This window comes from Rhynchophorus ferrugineus, unplaced genomic scaffold (genome assembly GCF_030347505.1).
Source record: "Rhynchophorus ferrugineus isolate W39M unplaced genomic scaffold, kcgeb_rfMv2 rfM5, whole genome shotgun sequence".
NCBI lineage: Eukaryota > Metazoa > Arthropoda > Insecta > Coleoptera > Curculionidae > Rhynchophorus > Rhynchophorus ferrugineus.
The window spans coordinates 23,252,082-23,275,494 of record NW_027472584.1 but is presented as its reverse complement, the minus strand read 5'-3'; the positions used below and the strand labels follow the sequence as shown (position 1 = coordinate 23,275,494).

Sequence of the window (23,413 nt, the reverse complement as noted above, 5' to 3'; positions counted from 1 at the left end):
TATTACATTCTCAATCAACGAAATGCCTATTAATATATTTTCTTTACAGGTGTCTATAATGGTAATTTAAAACTAACCAATAATGTGTAGCGAAATATCGCTCTCAGCGCCTCTCTGCTAGGACCACGCAAAATAATTTTGAAATTATAGGTATTAGGTTAATACTCTATAAACACAAACCACTGAGGAATTTTTTCAATATTTTGTTGTTTATAGACAACTTTTTTTATAGGTACTACTTAGTATATACAGAATACAGATTCTTTTCTTTAATCTATACTCAATATACGGGAACCATGATGATTTTGCGGTGTAACCATTACTACCCTATGAAAGAAACATATTTTTCTATTAACGTTATGGCGACATGGCTGGTAGTAAGTATAAAAGATATTGTAGATAATGTTGGACTTGCCAGAGAAATTACTATGTTTGGAAACTACGAATATGCTGAAATTTACTGTCAACGATCTTTACAACTTATATCTAGGTTCATTCTTGATATAAGTGAGCCCATAAGAAAGACGAAATGGCAGCAACTAAACAAGTCTATTATTTTGATTCACTAGATTTATACGTATATAACTCACAATAAAAATTGTAGGTACAGAAAAAAGTTAGTATGGAGCATCAAGTAGTAAAAGACCTAAGAACCCTTTTAGAGTCAGCAAAACTGGAGGGCAACGCAGATGTTCCAACTGGTACAAGAAGAAGAGATATCTTCAACTTAGATAGCAGTTCAGATTCTTCTTATCACGTAAGTGATCCAGATGTGTGGCCCCCACCTGCTCCAAATGACCACAATATTTTGACAAGGTAGCTAAAATAAATATCATAGTTTGTTAAAATCATATTATGTGTTGATTAAATTGATGTAGATTGAGTGGTCCCAAGGCTAAACATTCAAACAGGAAAGGAGATTCAAAAAAATCTTTGTCATCAAGAGCAAGCTCCTCTACGGTGACTAGGAGATCAGATCAGAGGACTAAAACTGGAAGTAGATATAACAAAAAAGAAGATAGACCTAGTTCTAAATCAGGGAGGTAATTTGCAACCAATTTGTATTTAATATTTTAACTGATAGTATAATCAATTAGTAGAAATACTGGTTTGAAGGAAAGGCAAGATTCAGAGTCAACAGATAAAGGATTGCAGAAAAGGATCAAGGAAGAAAAAAAGTTTGAGAGCAACGGAATAGAAAGGGAATTGGCTGATGTGTTAGAAAGAGATATAGTTCAAAAGAATCCAAACATAATGTGAGATGATATAGCTGATCTGCTTGAAGCAAAAAGGCTCTTAGAAGAAGCTGTTGTTTTGCCTATGTTAATGCCAGAGTTCTTTACAGGTTAGTAATATATTAGTAATGTACATTTTATGTATGACATTATTAGGTATCACAAGACCATAGAAAGGTTTTCTAATGGTTGGCCCACCAGGTACAGGAAAAACAATGTTGGCAAAAGCAGTAGCTACAGAATGTGGTACAACATTCTTTAATGTATCGTCATCCACTTTGATTTCTAAGACCAGAGGTGAATCAGAAAAAATGGTTAGACTACTATTTGAGATGGTATGGCATGCAAAAATATATTTGGTTTATTTGTTCTAGGAACTCATATCTTTTTAGGCTAGATTATGCTCCTAGTACCATATAGATGAAATAGATTCCCTCTGTTCTAGAAGAGATTCTGAGTCTGAACATGAGGCTTCTAGAAGAGTTAAGTCAGAGCTTTTGGTTCAGATGGATGGTATAACAGCAAATAATGATGAACCTGGTAAAATAGTGATGGTGTTAGCAGCAACTAATTTTCCTTGTGATATTGATGAAGCTCTAAGGAGAAGATTAGAAAAAAGAATATACATTCCTTTGCCTACATTAGATGGAGGGAAGCTTCATTAAAAATTAATCGTAGAGAAGTTAAATTAGATCCAGATGTTGATTTAAAGAATATTGCTACAGAACTGTACGGTTATTCTGGTGCTGATGTTACCAATATTTGCATAGATGCATCAATGATGTCGATGATAAAAAAATATACGGTTTAAAACCGTTCATCAGATAAAGCAGTTACTCAAAGAAGAACTAGATTTACCAGTAACAACAAAAGATTTTGAAGAAGCCATTGCAAAAAGTAACAAAAGCACTTCTAAAGAGGATTTGGATAAATATGAGCAATGGATGAGAGAACTCCGATCATCATGATAGTATTATTAATAAATATAGCTCTCTTTCTTGGCATTTACTAGATTTATATAATGTATAATATATATGTTACTTTAAATTTTTTTCTGCGATAGTAGTTTTATTTATTTTTATCAAGGTTTTTTCTGCTTTCATAAAATTTTACTATACAAGAACTACAATAAGTAATGTTTTAAATGTAGCTTTTTAGTGGTTGAAATTGACAATATTTAAAATTATTTTTAAATGAAAGCTTGAGTCAAATGTTAAACTGATTGTCAGTTGATATATTGGATAGTCTGTTTTTAGATTTTTATTAAATTGCCTTGATTTAAATCATTATTGTGTTTCCTTGTTTTAAATTAAAATGATGTTTTCACTCAAATATATGAATCAAATTATTTTCAAGAGAATGGATTAATTGCAACAATTGAATTTATTTTTTCTAATATTAATTATGCAGATTACTTAAAAATGAATGAATTTATGAAACTGAATCATTTAGCGTAAGAACATGCACTGCTAATTTTGTTTTTAGTTAGTTTGCCATGAATTAATATATAAATCATGTTATTTAGAGAGAGCTGTCGTTCGACTTTTATTTTAGATGAACAATTCAGTGATTATCTTATTTTATTTTTTGTTCAACAGAGATACTTTAACGACGATGTGTCAATATATCCTGAACGATACCTAATTATTTAATGTAAGCTCGTTCATTTGTGTATCCGGTAGAGTTTTCTCGCTTTCAAAGTATATTTAATCTGTTATTGGTAGAACACTGCCAATATTGGATATTGGATGCCGAAAAAATATCGATATGAAAAGCCTTGGGTTTTCGAAGAATAGTATATAAATTTTGTTTTGTACATGGTCTCGAGGTACTCCCATATTTTTTGCGGGTTCACACCTTCGTTTAAGCTCTCCGACAACTCAGATCAAAGCTTTTGAAAAATATTTATTTACAGATGACGTAACTGGTAGGTTGGAGAAGGAAAATTGCCACTAATTTTCTCTATTGAATAATAAATAATTATATTACCCCAACAAAATTTTGTAAACATAAAATTAACCTAAAAATAGCTCCTTAACCACAATTCTAGTAAACAATGCCTGACTGTGAAATCTGTCAAATTAGTAGTTTAGAATAAATGTATATGAACAGTTTTGACCAATCAACGCGCATGCTACGGTGTTTTTACTGTCGTCTTGAATACTCAGGTCTATACCCACCATTAAATTATTTTTACATATTGGCACACGTTATTGAATACTGCGTTTGATATAAATATGTTTTTCTTTTGTATTTTAAAAGTTTTATTTAAAAAATAATTAAGTACAATTGAAATTACAATTAGGTGATATCGAAACAGTAAACGTCACTACTTTTGAAACAGCATAAAAGCTTTAAATGTCAAGTCAATAGAAATATGGTTCCTTGTGAGTGATAATAAAAATATGAGATAAGATTTTTTGCGTACATCTGGAATTTAGTAAGAAGTTAAAATGTCTGGGTTTGACGATAATCCCTTTGGAGAACCTACAATAGATAATCCTTTTGCTGTAAGTTTAATTTTCATTTGAGAATCCCTTTATTTGTTATACTTATATTTTGAAGTCAAACATAAATATAATAATCTTAGCAGTGACTTATTATTCCAGATGTTTTATCTTGTGTTATGTTTTTTCAGGATCCTTCTGTCCAGCAGGTTGCAAGGAACACAAATGCACAAATTAGGGTTGATGACTATAATCCATTTGATAATCCAACCACAAATACACAAAAAGGCGTAAGTATTTTTAATACATTAATTAGACTAAATTAGTAAGATTCGTATTATGAATGCTATTTTTGATTTATGTATATCTGTTTTATATAGTATCTAACTGATGTCATTGTAATTGTATTCAGTTCATTGCTCTATATTATTTTGGGCTTTTACTATGTTTTATTAAATTGTAACTGTATATTGTGACTAAGAGTTTTCCTGATTACTAAAGAATCTATTTAAATTAGTATATACAACATACATTTTGAATTGGGCTTAAATAATATTTGCAAATTAATATTTGAATTAGCTAATCTTATCATTCCTAATCCGGGTGTCGCGAAAATCCATCTCTTGAAGGAAATTGTTTAATTTTGTATATTTTTTTAATGATATACTAATATTTTATAGTATGAAAATAACAATGAAATATTTGTTAATTTTTTTAGTATGCACAGCCTAGTAGTGGACCAGCAATTATGCAGCCTACCGAAGAACTCCCAGCATATACTAAAACTGCCCAGCAGGTTCAAGCCCCTAAGCCTTCTATAAATACTGAGGAATTACAGGTTAACTTATTCTAATATTTTATTCATAAATAATAACAATATAATTTTAGAGAAGACAAGAAGAGCTTGATAGGAAAGAACAAGAACTTGCCAGAAGAGAAGAGGAAATGCGACAATCAGCATATAATGTGAGACGTAATAACTGGCCACCTTTACCAGAACAGTGTTGCTTTCAACCATGCTTCTATCAAGATATAAACGTTGATATACCTTTAGATTTTCAAAAAATTGTTCGTCATCTTTACTACCTTTGGATTTGTAAGTTTCAATGATTTTAAATGAATATTTTATTTAATATATATATTTTTTACAGTCCATGGTATTGTTATGCTTGCAAATATTCTAGGGGGAATCATATTGAGAGATTTTACGATTATTGGTGTTGGAATACTGTATACTCTACTGTTTACACCATTTTCATACCTGTGCTGGTTTAGGCCTGCTTATAAAGCATTCCGTTCTGATTCATCATTCAATTTTATGGTGTTTTTCTTTATATTTTTCTTTCAGTTTGTCATAACTGTAGTACACGCAATTGGAATAACAGGGTCTGGTACTATGTAAGCAATATTTCAGTATGCTTATTCAATACTTGGTTTAACCACCAATACCTTTTTTTTAGTGGGATTTTTACTGCTATTGGAGTTTTCGATGGAACTGCATGGAAAACATTTTGTGGAATCATAGCGTTGCTAATTGCGTTCGGATTTATTTCTGCCGCCACAGCCGATTTATTTATGATCACAAAGGTGAGATATAGAATTTTATCTGATAATAAAAATTAATAGTTGGTGTATAGATCCATAGGCTCTACCGTAGTAGCGGAGCCAGTTTCTCCAAGGCCCAACAGGAATTTAGTGATGTTGTTTTACGTAATCAACATGTTAGAAGTGCTGCAAGTAATGTTGCTGCAGCTGCAGTTCAGTCACAATTTTCCCAGAATAACACTACCAACAATAGATACTAAATTTCTCTGTTTTATTTAGATTAATATTTATGCTGTATTTATCCAGTATTTTTTAATTTCAAGTCTGTTAATTATATAAATCAAAATTAATTAAACAAATCATCATACAAATCATATTGAAAACTTATTAAGAATTTAACGACATACTACTTTAGTGTTAATTTCTAAGATTAGGAAATGATTTGACCTGATCTTGTTATAAATGATGTTACGGCATTAAAAATATAAGACTAAATAAATATTACACGCCGCCATTAGAAAATTCTTCATGATATATATCGTATGTCTGGAGAACTTCTAGTCAGTACGAGATAAGTATATCAAAGAATAAAATTTTATTTAAATTGTGGTTTGTAAGATAATTTATAACTTGATTTGGTATATACTGTTTAGGATATGTGACAGTCATTGTGATCAGATCATAGTAGGCTAGGTGTGTGCTAAATGTACATCCAAACATCGATTTTAGGTTGTATATAGATATATTTAATCAATTTTATTGCGTCTGGTTATATAGGGCAATTCTTATTGTTTGTTAACTTTTAATATTCTTTTTGACTAAATTATTGTTACACTAAATATACCATTACTTTCTGCCTAATATTAGTATCAATTTATACTCTTGTACTTAAGGTAGTACACTTTTTAATTATCTTATACATTTATTTTACTGTCTTATATTTGCTAAGTTTGCTGTGTATTTGTACTGTTACTATATTAAATATCATTAAATAACATTTTGAAACATGGGTCAAAGTTTATTATTTACAGTTTTAAAGATAAAGTTTGTGCAGTAGAACAGAAGGCCGTGATGTATATACAGTTATACACAATGTTATATAGTGATTATATTATCTTTAACCCTGACTTGAATTACTAGTTGCCTATTGACCAGAAAATATTTATATAAAATTACTTTATAAATTAATCATAATTCTTTGTTACATATATTTAATATAATTTTTTAATTTGTAATATATTTTGTTCATAGAACTTTTTTTTTAACTTTGGAAGTTCATGAACTTAACCTAAATTGATTTGTTATGTCATAAGGGTTGGTTGGTCTAGGGTTTATTTAATTGTATCCTCATAACAATGGCTTTAAGAGTTATTTATAAAAGCCCATTAAAATGGACTTACAACTTAGCTCGAGTATGTACTTAATATTGTATGTAACAATCTAATTTTAAATCGTTCTAAAATTATAGGCCCAGTCAACTATGTCTGCTTTTGAAATACAGCATAAAACACCCCTTATAAAAAAACAAAGTGTGATTCCAGTAGCTATGTACGGTGGGCGAAATGCTGTGACCATGTTACCTGGAGGTGGTATTGGTCCAGAACTGATGGAATATGTACGTGAAGTTTTTAAATATGCCGGGGCTCCAGTTGATTTTGAAGTCATAAATATCGATCCTCATTCAGAAGAAAGCAATGAGTTTGACTATGCAATTACATCTATTAGGAGAAATGGTGTTGCCATCAAGGGTATGTATTGTGGATATTCATAATTTCTGTATGATGTAAGGAATTATAATATTCCAGGAAATATTGAAACTAAGAGTGAGAGTGCTGGAGTATTGTCAAGAAATGTAGCTTTGAGAAATGAACTTGATTTATATGTAAATGTATTACACTGCAAATCTTTCCCTGGTATTCCCGCTAGGCAAAAGGATATTGATATTATTGTTATTCGTCAAAATACTGAGGGAGAATATGCTATGTTAGAACATGAGGTAATTTTTATTTTTAAGAACATCATAGAACTAACTTTTTTATCTTAATAGAGTGTCCATGGTGTTGTTGAGAGTATGAAAGTTGTTACTGAATCAAATTCAGACAGAGTTGCAAGATATGCTTTTGAATTTGCCAAGAAAAATGGAAGAAAGAAGGTTACAACAATTCATAAAGCTAATATTATGTAAACATTCTATTGTTGCCTTAGCTGTTATAAATCATGTTGTATTTTATGATTTTTTAGGAAGCTTTCTGATGGCCTGTTCTTAGAAACATCAAGGAAGATTGCCAAAGAATATCCCGAAATTGAACATAATGATATGATTATAGATAACTGTTGCATGCAGTTGGTATCAAAGCCACATCAATTTGATGTTATGATCATGACTAATTTATATGGTAGTATTGTTTCCAATGTTCTCTGTGGTCTTATAGGAGGAGCTGGTATTTTATCAGGAAGAAATTATGGGGACCATGTAAGGTATAAGTGGGTAATGCTAATAAACTATTAATTCCTTAAATTTTAGTATGCCATTTTTGAACCTGGAACCCGTAATACTGGCACTGCTATTGCTGGAAAAAATGTTGCTAATCCACTTGCCATGCTTCATGCATCTGTTGACATGTTAGATCATCTTGGTCACAAACCACACGCGAATCTTATTTTGGATGCTATACATAAAACAATTGCAGAAGATCACTTACTTACTCCAGGTTTGATATTGATTTAACTTGAATGATACTTAAATAAATTAATTACATTTTTAGATTTAGGAGGAAGTGCAAAAAGTTCTGATGTGGTCCAAAAAGTAATCGACCACATTTTACAGGCCGATATTAGACCATGGTAATTTTGTTATCTGTGGTGCTGGCGCCAGTTCATACTAACTGACTGCGCTTCTCTGTGATGTCCCCAAACTCAAACACTAATGTTTTTTAGCATCTTGAGGTGTTAGGTCTAACAAACACTTACATCCTACATTTTTAACTCCTAACAGTTACAATTGTATTAGTTACCTGTCAGTATTAATTTTGTCTCTCTCTTTTTTTTACAGAACCATCTCTCTTATACCCAGGGTTTAATATAAGGTTTAATTTTCATGTACATATACAAGCTGTGTTGTCAATAGAATAAGCTAAATAATTTGTATAAAAAATTATGTTTCTGTTCATTAAATTATTTAATTTAATCCTTTATCAGTATTTAATTTTATCCCCTTTAAGCCAAACATAGAATGCTATTATAGAATGAAACAAACTGAGGTGTTAACGAAATTATTTTTTAACCCTAACGGTGCTAAATCCCAGGACCTTAGTGGCCGATCTGTTTCTCTATAAGAGATAAGCTACTAGATGTCATCCACATCTATATATTTCAAATTGGACAAAACAAAATCTGCCTTAAGACCGCAACGTACAACAAAACTCATTTTGAGTAAGCTCCTTAATCGTTTAAATTTCCACGATGATTTGGCATCAGTAAATGAATAATAGACAAGTGAAACAAACGAAGCCACAGACTGCTAAGAATATCGTAGGTTAAACTCTGCTTTGGGCATGTATATTTTAGTACGGATCAATTACAGACTGGCTGGATAGAGCCTACTGAGATGTTTTGTCATCAGTCAAAGACCAATCCTGTCAAGCCCTACAAGGTGTTAATCGGTTGTCATTGTTAATTGTAGTCCCAAGAGGTCACTAAGAAACCAGAGGTTGATGTAATTAAAATCCACATAAAGCAAAATAATGGTGTTAAAAAGAATTTAATTTGAAATTGTATTCGCTTCACCATAATCTGTCTAAAGTTATAATGAAACAGATCAGGATTGATTTTTTTATGGTTTTATTTAAAAGATTCACTTTTACACTAAAAAGAATTGAATAATCTATTTTGGTTTTATATTCAAAAATGTACGTTAGGTGGTACAGAGGCATACTCTATTACGTATATTATCCTTAGCGATTTAGGTACCATTTCTTTGAAGAACTTAGCGCGCACTTTTAACAGATTGTTCAATGGAAAAGCGCTCTAGTTTAAAAGAAATGGTTTCGTTTATTCAACGAGCACTTTACATTTTATATAGGCAAAAACAACTGGAAATTATAATTACTGTCTATGTTAGCAAATACGTATCAGTATCGCTAACAAATAAACCAATATTCTACTTTTTATATTAGCTTCTTACACATGTACATTGTATCAATACTGCTCATTAAAACACCTATAATGTGTGCATTCAGTGTTTTTATATCGTTTTTTTGGCACAATAAATATCAAAATCATAACAGTGTACTTTTTTGTAAGAACATTTATTTGGAAAAAATACTGTAATTAAAAAAACATACAAACTTTGTCTTATACAAATATAATTTGAAGTCCGCATACGCTACATAAAATGGAGTATACAGAAGATATTAGTTACATTACAGCAATAAAAACAACGGAGAACTAGGAAATTATATTACTTGAATACTTAGTTTTTAATTCTATTTGAAAGAAGTTAACCTCTAATACTTTAAGTAAAAGGCCTTAAATTTAACAAAATCTTATAATTTTGGTTAACAACCAGCAGTTTTTTTAAAAAACGTGCTTTAGATTAAATATTTCCTAAACATACAATATTCGGTTTTACTCTTATAAAATCAAATTTGGATTTTTAATAGGAACAAACTAACTGCCTTAGCAAAAAAAATATATATAGTGATGTAGTGATCCTCCGAGTTTTTGACTCAACCAGTTTTCGACATTTCTAATGGAGCAACCGCTATCACTAAAATTGCATTTTTTATACATAAAAAAATAACAAAATAAAATACGAAAATAATGTAAACAGAAAAAATTGCAATGGAAATATTCTTTTAAAACTAAAATGCATATAACGCGTCACAATACATGATATTTCATCACGTCTAATATTGAACTAAAATAGGGTTTATATACATCGACAAACTGCACATTTATCTTAAACAATTTACAATTATACGAGAATTTACAGTTAGAGGTACTAAAGATTGCAATCGTAGCAATGTTTTTACAATTAGTCCGAATTGTTCATTTTTGTATTAAAACTCCTACTTTCATACAGATTTAATTTGTACTGGAGTGCAACCACTGATAAGTTCATTTAACAACAAATCAACAACACAAATATTAATAGCAGCGTTCTTATTTTTTGAATGCTAGTTTAGTTAAAATAAAAAATAACGCAGTCGAACAAGAAAATTTAACTGTTTTTATCTTACAATCAGAAAATAATCTTCAATCTCTATTAATTTACAGGCAAATTTTGAATATGAAATGGCAAAACCGAAAAATTATAGTTCGGAAATATGAGCAAAGACTTATGTACAAGTGTTATTAACCCTAATGATACAATAGTTTCACTTATACAGGATATTTTACATTTTTTTGGGGTCCCAAGCCCAGTTTACCACCCTGTAATATCAACCAATTAAAATTAAAAACAAAAGGAATGATTAAAGTTTAATATGTATAATGTAAGAATGCCAAACTATCATTTTTATTTTGCCATTCTCATATGACTTCATAAAACTCAGGGTGCACTTCTCACCTGTCAGAAAGTAATATATTCTCCATTTTCACTGGTCATACACTATCTTTTTTTCGTTAGTAGTGGTTTTTTATTTGGGATAGGAGTTTGAGATTTTAATGGATTTATTCTTTTTTTAATATTTGATACACTTGGACTTTTTGAACCATTAAAACATGAACATGGCCTCCGTGAAGTTCTACGGGAGTTTCTATCTACATTACCGTGGACTGGACATTTAAATTGATCCTTTTCCGGGATATCTATATCTTCGGTCATAGCCTCAACCTCCATCAGAGCTTCGTCTATAACCGTCTCTTCCTGTATACCGATCGGCGTTTCATCTTTGTCCACATCCAGGGCATCTTCGGAACTGGTTACTTCAGACCAAGCTTCTATCTGAGGCTTAATATTTTTTTCGCCTTTTTTCCTATTTGTGTATTTATACTTGTATTTGTTGATGGTATGACTATTATCACTGTAATCCGGTGAAATAGGAGAATTTAAGGTTACTTCAGACATTGTTCCACAATTGGGTAGAAGAGTCGTATCGCCACACGATGAAGCGGATTCGTTAACGATATTGTTGCCATTAACTTTGTCCACGTCAGTTTCTACAGAATGATATTCTACATAATCAAATAAATCGTTTCGCATGGGACCTGAATTCTCATCATCACTGAACAAGTTCATACTAGTTTTAGCTTTTACATCAGCAACTTGCACTTTATGACCGGTTTGCTCATACGAAGGTGAATGATTGGAGTCGAAAAGTAAATCCGCCTCGGGAAATAAATCACTTGTGCTTGGTTCATCGACTCCTAAATCTTCACATTCTTCTGAGAGCGACTTTTGTAATCTTAGCTCTCTTTCGATAGCCGCTTGTTTCTGCATATCACTATCTAACTTTTTACTTAATGGTTTTTTTGTCCTTATAGCATAATATATTGCGTTATTTTTGAATATCTTTGCACCGGTTATTGGAACCTGAAAACAATCATTAGTAAATAAATTAAAGTTCATTCCACTCGGTCTTACTTTGTTAACACTATGATTAAATTCTTTGGCAGTCTGTGTTGTAGATTCTACACCTTCACACTGTTTGCGATATCTTGGATTAGTATGTGATAACATTGGACCATTCGAAGTTGATGCATTAACTAATACTGATTCAATTCTTCCTACTTGTTTATTTTGTTCTTCTATAAAAGGTTAAATATTAATATAAGGTTTAAATTAAAAGAGAGATGTTAAGGTACCTTTAATACTACCAGTCTCTATGGTAGATACTATTTCAGATCTACCCTCATCTTTTTTAACAACAGAAGCAATCACTGACGTAGCTACACTGTTAGTTTTCTGAATGTTATTGAAAACATTGTCATTTGAAGTTGTATCCGACTGATTATCACAATCAGTTTTAATTTCAAGACCATCGTTGGAAAGATTAGTACTGCTATCTGGTTGCGGAATATCCGGAGATTTGTCAACTTTCATGGTATCAGTTGGCTGTGAAATGGTTAAAAGAAGTTCAGTGTTATTCGTTCTATCGTTGTCCTCAACCTTCTTTAATGTAATTGGTTGTCCTAATGTAACAGTAGCAACAGAATTCGTAGGCAAAACAACTGGTGGTTGTGCACTAACACCAGCCACATTCTGAGATGATATACCCGAAAACGGTTGAATTGTAGAATATTTAACCGTTGAAATACCCGCTTTCTTATTTTGATTCACGAAACTTTGAAATAAAAGCATATTTTGTCCCGATCTGGCCGGCACCGTAGTAAGAATCTTGCTTCCACCTGATACTACAGCAATCTGCTGACTGCCTTTAACAACTGACACAGGCATGATATAGCTCCCTGGCATTATTAGTGTAGTATTTGGCATTTTTAAAGCTTCGCCTACACTAGAATCGGCAATTATAACATTCCTAGGTTGATTAGAAGCATCTGTTACAATTAAAGGTCTTGCAGAGGTATTTGTTGTTGCTGGCTCCAAGTTAGTATCAGGTGGAGTGATACTGGCTGATTGAGATTGCTCCTCATCGGTCATCGAGAGTTGAACGATGTTTCCTCCCGAACTATCCTCGCTCCCCATCGTTAGATCTTCGTTATCAGCCTCCACTAAATTATTAGTAGAATTCGCTGTTTTCTTTTTCTTCTTCTTACTCGAACTGGAACTCGATGAACTAGAACTTGGATTAGTTGGGGGGTTCGAACGTCTTCTGGGTGCAGGTTTGTTATTTAAATCCGGTGAATTCCGGAGTTGTTCTGCATATTCAGCCAAAATGTCGAAAATGCGCTGAGTAGTATGTTCATCTTCTTGCGGCTTTTGTTGAGGTTTAGGTATTGTTGGTACCGCCGAGGTTGTAGTTTTTGTCGTCGAACTTTTAATACCTTTGCCTTTAGATGATTTTACAGAAACTTTTGGAACTGTTACAGTAGTTGATTGTGTGAGACATCCACCAGTATTGCTTTGTGACGAAACGCTCAAAGAAGGAGATCCACTTTGCTGTATTGGATTATAGCTACTTACTACCACAACAGGTGACAACTGCGTATATTTCTGAACTTGATTCACATAAGTAAAACTAATCCTTTGCTGGGGCGATTCTTGACTTGTTGCTACAGACGTCTCTGGCTGGGCTGGATTACTGCTTCTTTCCTTTACTTGTTTATAAACCATGTCGAATTCTCGAAGCTGTTCAAGAGTTGTTGAGCTCATATTTGTTTGAGGAGTTTTAATAACGTTAGCGGGAATTTGAAGTTGCACGGGTTTAACAATCCTGGTTGCATTCGGAACAGATCCTGGTCTACATAATGTTATTCTTGTTGCCGAATACTCTTCTACCAATTCTCCATTTTGTTCAGTGATTTTTGGTTTACCCTGAAGGGCAGCAGCTAAAAGGGCACTCATTTTATTCTGAATAACAGTTTCTTTCACTAAGCTAATTTGTTCATGCGTCGATCCAGTAATTCTAAAGAGTTGTCTTGTGTTGCTTCCTGGTGGTATAAGACTGACAGTTTGGCCTACAGGAACTTGTCCACGAAAAATTACATTACCAGCTATTGGCTGTACATTCACAGGAACGCTTTTAGTTGCAGCTTTCTTTGTATCCACATTAGATTGGGCAACTGATTCAGAACTATCACCTACAGGTGGGGCTGGTGCTTCAGCAACATTTTCATCTGAATTAGTTGCTTGATAAACAGTTTTTCCGAAAGCTTGTTGAAACTTAGGTAGAGATGAACTTTTACAAATAAATTGTAAAATAGTACCACCTTGACCAGATGTTGTCGTAGGAGTGGATGAATCATTTGTTTGTGGGGTTGAGGTTACAACTTTTAGACTACTGTTCAAAGGTTTCACACTGTCTGCATTCCCTTCTGAATCCACTTTTATAACAGTAGCAGCCTAAAAATTATTAAGGAAACAAGTATTAGGTTTTATTTGAAATATCTCAATGTAATTAAAAAAAAAACCTAATTTCTCATACACAATGATTTAACACAAATAAAAATAGGCTAGATGAAGACTACTGAATCAAAATAATGGAGAAACAATCAACAATAAATTACCTGAGTAGGAATATTTGATGTACTCTTGGACGGTAAGACACATACTGACTTTGATGGCTGTTTTATGATTTGCTGCGACAAAATATTTATATAAGGTGCTTGTCTTGTAGGCATTGTAGTTTTCGGTCCAGCTAATACTTGAGAGTTTAAAATATTAATCAACGTAGGAGATTGGGATGTTGATGGTTTTGGAGATTGAGTGCTTGTTGGTGTAGAATTTGATGACGACTGAGACTCCTCCAAAGAATCTGATTTCTGTTCAGAAAGTTTCGGTTGCCCGATTCTTTGAATATGAGGAGTAACTTGGGTACTTGTTTGAATATTTTGATTCGCTACTGTTGACGGTCTAGTACTAGAAACCTGCACAACATTGACAACTTGCGGAGTGCTTCGCGGTCGAACTTCTGAGAAGTCATTTAATCCCGGAATATTTTCAAGCAGTGATTTTTGCCTTGTCGCTGATTTTAAGGTTTTGCATGGATTTGAGTTGAATTTATGTTTAATCGTTTGGGAATTTTCATAACAAGGCTGTCGTTTTCGAGGGCCTATACTGTTATAATCTAAAAGCGGAGATGATCTTTTAATATTCTGACTGTTCATGAAACTAATTCTATTACCAAACAATTTTTTCAGATTACTGAATTCTTTACTTTCCTTAGTTTGATTAGTGTCTTTGTTGTAATTAGCTGAATATTCCTCTTTCAATGTTAGCATATTATCTGTATTATTTTCTTGATCTATCTTAAAGCAGGGAACATTTAAGTGTTTTCGCTTGTGTGTATTTGAATATTTCTTCAAAATTCTCGGAAATTTGTTACTAGAAAGCATTGAAGATTGAGTCCCAGGTTCAATTACTGTAATGTCCTGTTGAAGCAGTTCATTTTTTGCGTTTGAAAATTGACTAGAGGTATTTAATTCCTTTGTTGCCACCGTTATATTTTCTTTGTTTGTGTCTAAAGAATCTTCATTAAATTGATCATTAAAAATAAGAAATTGTTGATTTCCAATAATTTTCGATTTCTTAGTAACATTTTTCAAGGGTTTCGATAATTGCAACAGAGATAACTTTTCCAAATTTGAAATAAAGCAATCCTTTGGCCTACAGTAATTATACCAAAGAGGAATGTAATTAAATAGCTCACGTCTTATCTTTTTTCTCTTTTTCCTTTCAAAACGTTTGTGGCAAATGTTGTTAAATTTTTTATGTTTTTTAAAATCTCGGGAGTTTTTTATATGTATAGTCTTGGGAAAATCCATCTTTGACAGGTTCAACTCCAATGTAATTTGTCCTTCAGAATATGTATCAACACATTTTAATGGTGATACCTTTAAATTTGATTCTGTTTTGTTAGAATCATTCTCTATACTATTTCCTACAGTGTCTATTTGCATAACATCTACATCTGTAGGATTACGAGATCGTAAAAAATGCGGTGAATGTATTATATGTTCGTCATCTAAACAATGATTTTCCTTTGATGAGGATTTCGAAATTTTTATATCATTCTTAAGAGGGGTATCCGTATTGTATGAGTCTTTTGCTTTATCACTCCACATGACTCCCTTTTCAACCCATAATTTTACTTGAAGATCATGTTCTTGTGGGTCTATACTTTTAAGTTCTGGACATACGGCTATATAGTCATTTAGATCAAGATTGTAATCAATTGTATTATCACAGACCATTTCACTATTTACATTTATATCAACTGACATAACACTCTTATTATTGCTATCTAGTTGCACCTTTTCACAATCCTCCGAGTCCTTCTCAACCGAAGAATCACTTGAGCTCCATCTTTCTCTGTTAAATTGTTCCATAAAAGTAGTTGTCACCCAGTCAAAACACATATACTCTTCAAATCTTGCGGCTGCATTACGCAAATCAACTGCAACTTCAACAACGCTGCTATCATTAGAACTATTAGCAATGTCGATCACTTCAATATCAGTCTTTAAATTCTCATCATTTTGTACCATCAGGTGGCTATTATCTTTGTCACAATCCATTGTAGTTTGGGTTATTGTTTTCGGGGAATCCACTTGGGTGAAGATGGTCGCAATTTTCTTTTGGTTTACTTGTTCCTTCGTGACAGAACTGATTTTTTTCCTGCATAAGTTGTCGCTTCCATGGTTTATCTGTTGAGGATTGTTGGTTGTCGGCGATGACAGGCCCTGATTTTTGACTAGATTCATACTGGCATTCAACTTGAAACCCGGACTTTTGATTTCCCGTTGATTGAGAGTGAGTTGTGAAATTACTTCTGTTGTTTTTGTTGATACTACTGCTGACCCCTGATGCTTCAGATTTTGTTTCTTGACTAGGTTTAGTGGTAACTGTTCTGATGTTGGTATTACATCTAGAGCAATTTCCACCATTTGCTGGTTTTGTGTAGATAAATGTCCCTTTGGGAAGGGTAATAGACCTAGGGGTGGTTCCTCCAAATGCGGTGCCATGTACTTCGGATTTGATGGCATCTCCCTGAGCGTTAGATCCTGTTGTAACGTTTGATCTGTTCGTATTTGTTGGGGAATAACTACTTCCAGGGATTGTGATCCTTCTAGTTTTGATGGGTACACCTGAGTACATCTTAATGTTTTGGAAATTGATTCGATTTTGTCCGTGATGTTGCCAGTTGGATGGGATTTGCTGTTCATTACCTTGTCCAGGTTTAATTTTGTTATCACCACTTTGAGTACTCGGGTTTCTGATGTTTTGTTGGCTGGTTTTTTCGATTTCTGTTGATGTTTTATTGTTTTTCTTTGAGTTAATCCACTGTTGCTGTTTAGTTTGTTTCTCAGCTTCGTTTTGCAATCTGCGGTGATACCACTGAGCAAGGACATTCCCTGCGGTGATTTCTTCTGGAGATTGGGAGATTCTTGAGGTACTTGGATTAATCGATTCGAGTTTTTCGCCAGTTGCCCACCAAGCTGAGGCAACGTGGCAGCTATTACGTTTTTTGAATCCGTCTCTGTTTTAGGAATATCCAAATCAATTTCGTTAGCAACTTCTGTAAGAATCGCATCTAACTCAGTGACATTGCTAAATTTCTTAACGTTCTTTGATGAACATTGATTTTGAAGAACACTTGGCTGTCTTGTATCAAGCGAAGAATAAATCATATTCTCTGACGCTGCTGCTAAAGACGCATTTACCCTTATTTTGGGAACTCCATATGCCAAGTTACTTTTAATAATGTTCGATACATATTCAGTTGAGGTACCACTGCTCAAATTTGAACTAAACACTGAATTGTTTTGACTACTTAATTTAGCATGCATAGCAGAGCCTGGTATATTAGAGTTACTATTTAAAGCCAACTGGTATTTAATAGTATCAAAATTATTGCTGCCTTGGCTGCCTAATTGCCCTGAATGTTCGGTTGTTGAATATCCATCATTTGAACAATTGTAATTATTTGCGTTTAGATAAACACGGCTAGAAGAAGCACCAAAAGTAGACGAGGAAGGTTGTGGGTTTTGGGAAGCCGACGACAAATTAGTGAAGGTCAAAGCAGAAGAATCAGAAAACACCCTCTTGTCTGAGCTCGGCGAATTCGATTCTTCCTTTTTTCTTTTAAGGTTTGGTCTAAACATTCTAAGACTTTTAAGGGTATTAGGATCAGATCTAGTTTGAAGTAGAGGTAGATAAGGATCACCACTTCCATCACTTCCCATGCCCTGCAGATACTTATCATGCGATACACTGTCTTCACTAACCGAAGATGTCTCTTCATCAGATACAAAATTTAAATCTAAATACTGTTCATACCCTTTCTCTATTCCTGTATACTCATCCACTGGTTCACGTTTTATATGCTCAAACTTGGAGTAATCAACGTCAACGAACTTTAATTCTGTAACGAAGTTCTTGGTTTTTTCTGGATCGTTCAGATACATTATGCATAGTCGATATAAATCACTCCACGAAAGCTGCCAGCTTAATATCTGATAACGAGGATTTGATACGCAAACAACTAAATCATCACATAAGGCTTCGGAAATACCCAGTACAGATTCTTGCAAAGCTTCCTGAAGAGGCAAATTCATTTGTAGATGAGCTGTTAGCTCCGGCTTGCACATCCATTCTCCGCATTCTGGACAGGTCCAGGCGATATCATCAGAGGGATGGGCTGGAGGATGTAGTCTGCATTTCCATTCTTGTCCTAGCAATTTAATTTCAAATGTATTATTATCAGTACTAAATGTTGAGATCATAAGTGAGTTAGCAATGATATTTACCCAATAATTTTCAATTTAAATACACTAAATACATAGACATTGCTAACTCATATAACTCATAACTCATAAAATAATTATAAAAAGTTCAGTATAATATATATTGAGAATACAAATTTTGTTTTATATCAAATGATATAATTATGTACCATAGTATTATGTACCATCTATACATTTACATAATACAAGAAAACCATGTTTTTTCTATAAAATATTCATATGTTTAAAGAATACCTGTGTCTAATACTGGAAAACCACTTCTACGAGCTAGGTCTTCGATTTTCTTCAACCTTTCTTTTGTTGGTTCTAAACTGAAAGCAGTTAAAATACATTCCCTGGCAATTTTAACATGGTCATCTAGGAGATCAGCCAAATTTGTAAAGGTGTTTGATAGTCGTGATGTAGTCAACTTCACTTTATCTTCTTCATTTGCATGCTTTAAACGTTCTAATTCGTTCATATCAGTCGTTAAGGCTCGAATATACATTTCTATAGCAAAGTGTCTCAACTTGTCAGCTGCCTAATATATAAGACATCAAAAACATTTATTGAACTATACATTATCGGGTACAACTTAAGTTCACATACCTCTCGATGAATTACATCACAAGTAACACAAAGACCAGGAGCATCAGCTACGTAGGTGATATGTCTAACAGACTCAATAAAATCATTTAACATGATATCACTGGTGGACATATTCAGATATGTTTTTAATAAATCTGCTACTAAATCCTTTAAATCGCCAGTATACTTCATAAACATTTTTGTTAGGAACTGTTTGCAACAAAAGAGAGCAATTTTATTACAATGACGCCAAATTTTTGAAATTTGGACTCTTTTTTTAGCAAATCTTTTAACAAGACCTACAGCCTCTGGAAATGTTAATTCCTCAAACTAAAAGAGAAACATATATTTAGATTTACATTAGGATAAAAATAATAAGAACTTACTTGCTGTAACATTTTTTCCCTTTTTTGAAACTTGAATAAAAGTGCTATGTTTATGTCAAAAATGAACCATAGCTGTGTTTCAGTTGCATTCAAGTTGTAATTATGGGTTGTTGCTAGCTTTTTATAGTTTAAGAAATTTGATACTAGATTTAGAGCAAGATCTTCACAATGGCTCTCACATAATTTCTTGAGTCTAACAGACACTAAATACGCAGTTTCAACACAGAAGAATTCAATTTCTGCAAGGAAATATAATATCAGATGAATCAATATAGGATTTATTTCTTGTACTACCTTCTGAGCCAATATCTACATTTTCTTGTTGAATAAGTTTTGTTAAAACTGGATCCTCCCATGGCTTCTTGACGACATCAGCCAATTTTTGACAACGACTAGAAAAAGCATCATTGACTGTCGCTAAATTAGTTTGAGCTTTTTCTATGTTCTCCAGAAGAGTGTTCTTGGATAATTCTATAATTTTCATCATAATAAATTTATAGTTAAATTGAGAACCCAAAGAACCGTTACCTGTAATATGTCTCCATTCTCCAGTTAGAACAATATCTAAGGCATGTAACTTAGCCCAATCAATTATCTGAATTACATATCGAATGCTAAATTGTCCCAAGTTTAATTGCGAGATACTTTTCCATACATCAATCAGTGACTGTACTTTATTTTCGAAAGTCTCTAACTTATTGTTTAGAATTGCATCATATTTCTGTAAAATAAAGATTCAATAAATTTTCATCCCTTATAACATTTTTTAAATTGTATTTTATTTTGATATAATCGAAGATTTAATTTTAAAATACAATAAAATACAATTTAATTTGAATCTAAAGTGAAGAGCAAATGTGATTTCATGAACATGCAAATTTTCAAATGTGCAGTGCTGCACCGTGAATCAAATTCAGGGAATCTATGAACGGATATATTAAGATAACAAGTCATTAAGCTAAAAACTATGATAATCAGTGGATACAATTTTTTTAAAAATCATTCCCTCTTAATACTTATATTCTGCTTGTTATTTAGCATTATATAAATGTCTACTTGTTTGCTTGTCAATTTTTGATAAAAAATTAGTTAAAACACTCATTGAGAAAAAATGTTATAAATAGCTTGGAAATAGCCTTTAACATTTCAAATGTAAAGATAATTTACAATTGCATACAGTAAACTATTACTGAACCACGTATTCACTATGATTTAAGGTCACTATTATAGGTTTACAGATAACAATATTATGAAGAAAATGAAAACAATGAATCATGATATATGATTTTGAACTATTGAATGAAATCACTTTTGCTCACCATAAATAAATATTAAAAAAATAAAACAATACGTGCTTTGAAAGGCGTATAACAAATATCTTCGTTTACAGAACTCATCTCTGGACAAGCAATTAAACAAACAAGCTCCAAAACTATCTTAAAGTATCGTATTTTGGCAAAGAATAATTCACAAATTTCCGAGCACTATTTAAGATCAGTCTACTAATTAACTAGCTCAATTTCACTTGAACATTTTATTTTCGCCACACGAATTCCTCGGTATTTTCTGGGTGACCCGACGAAACATGGCGGCCATGCGAAAATACAACTATACACTTTGGTTTCACAATTAACATGCGGAAATTAAATAACTAATAGAAGTAGAAGCACGAAAATTTCAAAATTTCACCTTATATACGCTCACGAAGTATGTTTCTTGTTCTTTGTTTATATTAGAAAAACACTCGAGTTTGTTATCTTCCTCCTGAGACGCCATATTTACACCAAAAACCTGCACGCATACGCTGTCAATTTGCGCAGGTCTACAGAATGACGTACCTGGTGGGATGTTTAAAAATATTGCATACATTTATAAGTTTTGTTATTATATTAAAATATTATATTTTTATGAACAAAATTAGAAAAAATATTTAAATGACAATAAATTGTTTTTCATTTTTTATTAAATAAATTACTATTACTTTTATATTATGAAAATTTACAACAAAGTGTCCTAAGAGAACAATTACAAGAAACTATAAGTTTTTTAAAGATATTCTTCTAATATAATATATAAATTATATTAAAAACTGAATTTATTATTTTCCAGTATGTTTAGCTGCCTATATATGGAATTTAAAATTATTAAAAATTAATATTAAATACAGAAATCTGTTACCCTCTTGCTAACACAGTGTTAGTTAGAACGCTACTAGATGTCGCAATAAAAATTATAATTAAATAATTGTAAAAATTGGTATTTAATAAACATAAATGATGAGAAATATCGACAAAGACAAGTGAGTATTTAAATATCGGGTATTATAAAAAAAGTGAAGATATTAAAAATTATTTAAAAAATAAATTTTTATATTACTGTATATTTCGTTGCCTATATGTACCGTTTAAAATTTAAGTACATAATACTAACTACGGAAATCTGTTACCCGTTTATAAAGTAGTGTTCATAGGAACGCTAGTAGATGTCACACCAAACAATATAAATTAAAAAGTTATACAAGTTATTATATAATGAATAAAAGCAATAAAAGATGTCACTAAACACGGGCCGTATATTGAATACCGGGGACAATTAAAAAGTCCAATAATTACCACTTTCTTATCATACAAATAACCTTGGAAACTGATTTTATGATGTGATCATATATACTTTTGATCATTCTTATTTAATTTTTTGGATGATAAAGGATCGAAAATAAAGGGTTTTGTTAATAAAAAGATTTTAGCATATTTGCTAATTTTTTTTAAATGCTATATTTAATGTTGGTGTAGTTTTCCAGGTTTCTGTCAGCGTTTGGTTCTGAGAAGAACCTTTAATACTTTGACAATGTTTCGGCAGAATCTAATCCATCTTCCGGTCTTGCTTCGTTTTGTTCCTTTGTTGAATAGTTCAGCTGAACTAAACAGAATAGAACACCAAGATGTAACACCGGAGAATACAAAAAATAACACACAAATAAGAGCATACATATAATTTAGAGACCAATATATAGCCAATTTGTCCATCAATGTATACATTTACTTATACCGGACTCTTATTATAATAAATGGTATTGATCGAGATATTATTAAAAAATCGGAGAAGATAAAAGTATGTCAGTAATTACAAATCATTAATAGGTCAAGAATATCGAAGGAATATGAACAGGTGTCAAATATAATTACGAATACCTGTAATATAAGTGGACAAATCGATTTCTACCTGTATCAGGCAACGATAATATAAAAGAACGTATCGAAGATATGTCTAATATCGGTTCTAATACCGGATCTGACAGTGTTGTTGTGTTATTGGTTCAAGATTTATTAAGTTAGGGCCCTTGCATTTGTAGTGTCTGAAATTATTAGGCCGTCTTGCTGTTGTTGATTGGACATAATACAATTAGTGGTGCGCTGTGGCTTTACAAACAAGGGTCAGTCACATGAAACTTTGATTTGTGATTTTAAAGCAAACACAGGGGACTACTTTTTCGTTTTTCCAATTGAATTATCTGTTACTTCCCCTCTAATCAAATTCGACTATATACTTTTTTGTTTTAAAAAAAGAATCGATGATTAAATATTATATGGGATTTAATTAATGAAGAAAAAAACTTTACAGGATTATTTTAATTTGCGTGGTAGTGAAAAATAAACAACTTATATTGGCACTTGAGTTTTATTCAATTAGATTGACACATTTTTCAAAGGTACAAAGAAAAGGTATTATTTACATTTTAGCGCATTCTTTTTATAAAAATTTTACATTAGAACTTAAGCTTACACAAGATAACTTCAATAATCGAAGAGTATTACCACTATACGTTCTATTCAAGAAATACTGAAAGTTTAAATAAATATCACAG

At 32.1% G+C, this 23,413-nt stretch overlaps 3 protein-coding genes and 1 pseudogene across 7 annotated transcripts; 3 read left to right on the top strand and 1 right to left on the bottom strand.

Annotated features, from left to right (window-relative positions):
- Positions 1-163: 163 nt before the first annotated feature.
- Positions 164-2,293, top strand: LOC143197803 (katanin p60 ATPase-containing subunit A-like 1; annotated as a pseudogene). Its single transcript, XR_013006074.1, has 6 exons — positions 164-537; positions 603-816; positions 879-1,043; positions 1,098-1,345; positions 1,392-1,570; positions 1,628-2,293. The product of XR_013006074.1 is annotated as a katanin p60 ATPase-containing subunit A-like 1 (transcript).
- A 1,053-nt stretch (positions 2,294-3,346) lies between these two features.
- On the top strand, positions 3,347-6,236 carry Scamp (secretory carrier membrane protein). The gene is made up of 7 exons (XM_076406567.1): positions 3,347-3,745; positions 3,874-3,972; positions 4,401-4,520; positions 4,571-4,778; positions 4,834-5,080; positions 5,143-5,269; positions 5,320-6,236. The coding sequence occupies exons 1-7, from the start codon at positions 3,689-3,691 to the stop codon at positions 5,485-5,487; spliced, it is 1,026 nt and encodes a 341-aa protein (XP_076262682.1). The 5' UTR covers positions 3,347-3,688; the 3' UTR covers positions 5,488-6,236.
- Positions 6,237-6,486: 250 nt separating this feature from the next.
- Positions 6,487-8,419, top strand: LOC143197801 (isocitrate dehydrogenase [NAD] subunit gamma, mitochondrial). Of its 2 annotated transcripts, XM_076406566.1 has the most exons (8): positions 6,487-6,639; positions 6,696-6,975; positions 7,033-7,223; positions 7,275-7,408; positions 7,469-7,700; positions 7,752-7,938; positions 7,993-8,071; positions 8,280-8,419. In XM_076406566.1, coding segments are annotated over exons 1-8 (1,161 nt in total). In that variant the 5' UTR covers positions 6,487-6,582; the 3' UTR covers positions 8,281-8,419. The 2 variants fall into 2 exon arrangements, with proteins under 2 accessions (XP_076262681.1, XP_076262680.1); XM_076406565.1 differs by lacking the exon at positions 8,280-8,419 and having other exon boundaries at positions 7,993-8,075.
- A 631-nt stretch (positions 8,420-9,050) lies between these two features.
- LOC143197800 (uncharacterized) lies at positions 9,051-21,356 on the bottom strand. Of its 3 annotated transcripts, XM_076406564.1 has the most exons (11): positions 21,238-21,356; positions 20,077-20,269; positions 19,843-20,019; positions 19,549-19,787; positions 19,184-19,492; positions 18,830-19,115; positions 14,974-18,522; positions 14,357-14,916; positions 12,035-14,192; positions 11,814-11,977; positions 9,051-11,762 (listed from the first exon to the last, which is right to left on the bottom strand). In XM_076406564.1, the coding sequence occupies exons 1-11, from the start codon at positions 21,322-21,324 to the stop codon at positions 10,839-10,841; spliced, it is 8,646 nt and encodes a 2,881-aa protein (XP_076262679.1). In that variant the 5' UTR covers positions 21,325-21,356; the 3' UTR covers positions 9,051-10,838. The 3 variants fall into 3 exon arrangements, with proteins under 3 accessions (XP_076262679.1, XP_076262676.1, XP_076262677.1); XM_076406561.1 differs by having other exon boundaries at positions 14,357-18,522; XM_076406562.1 differs by having other exon boundaries at positions 14,357-18,522; positions 20,904-21,354.
- Between the last annotated feature and the right edge of the window lie 2,057 nt (positions 21,357-23,413).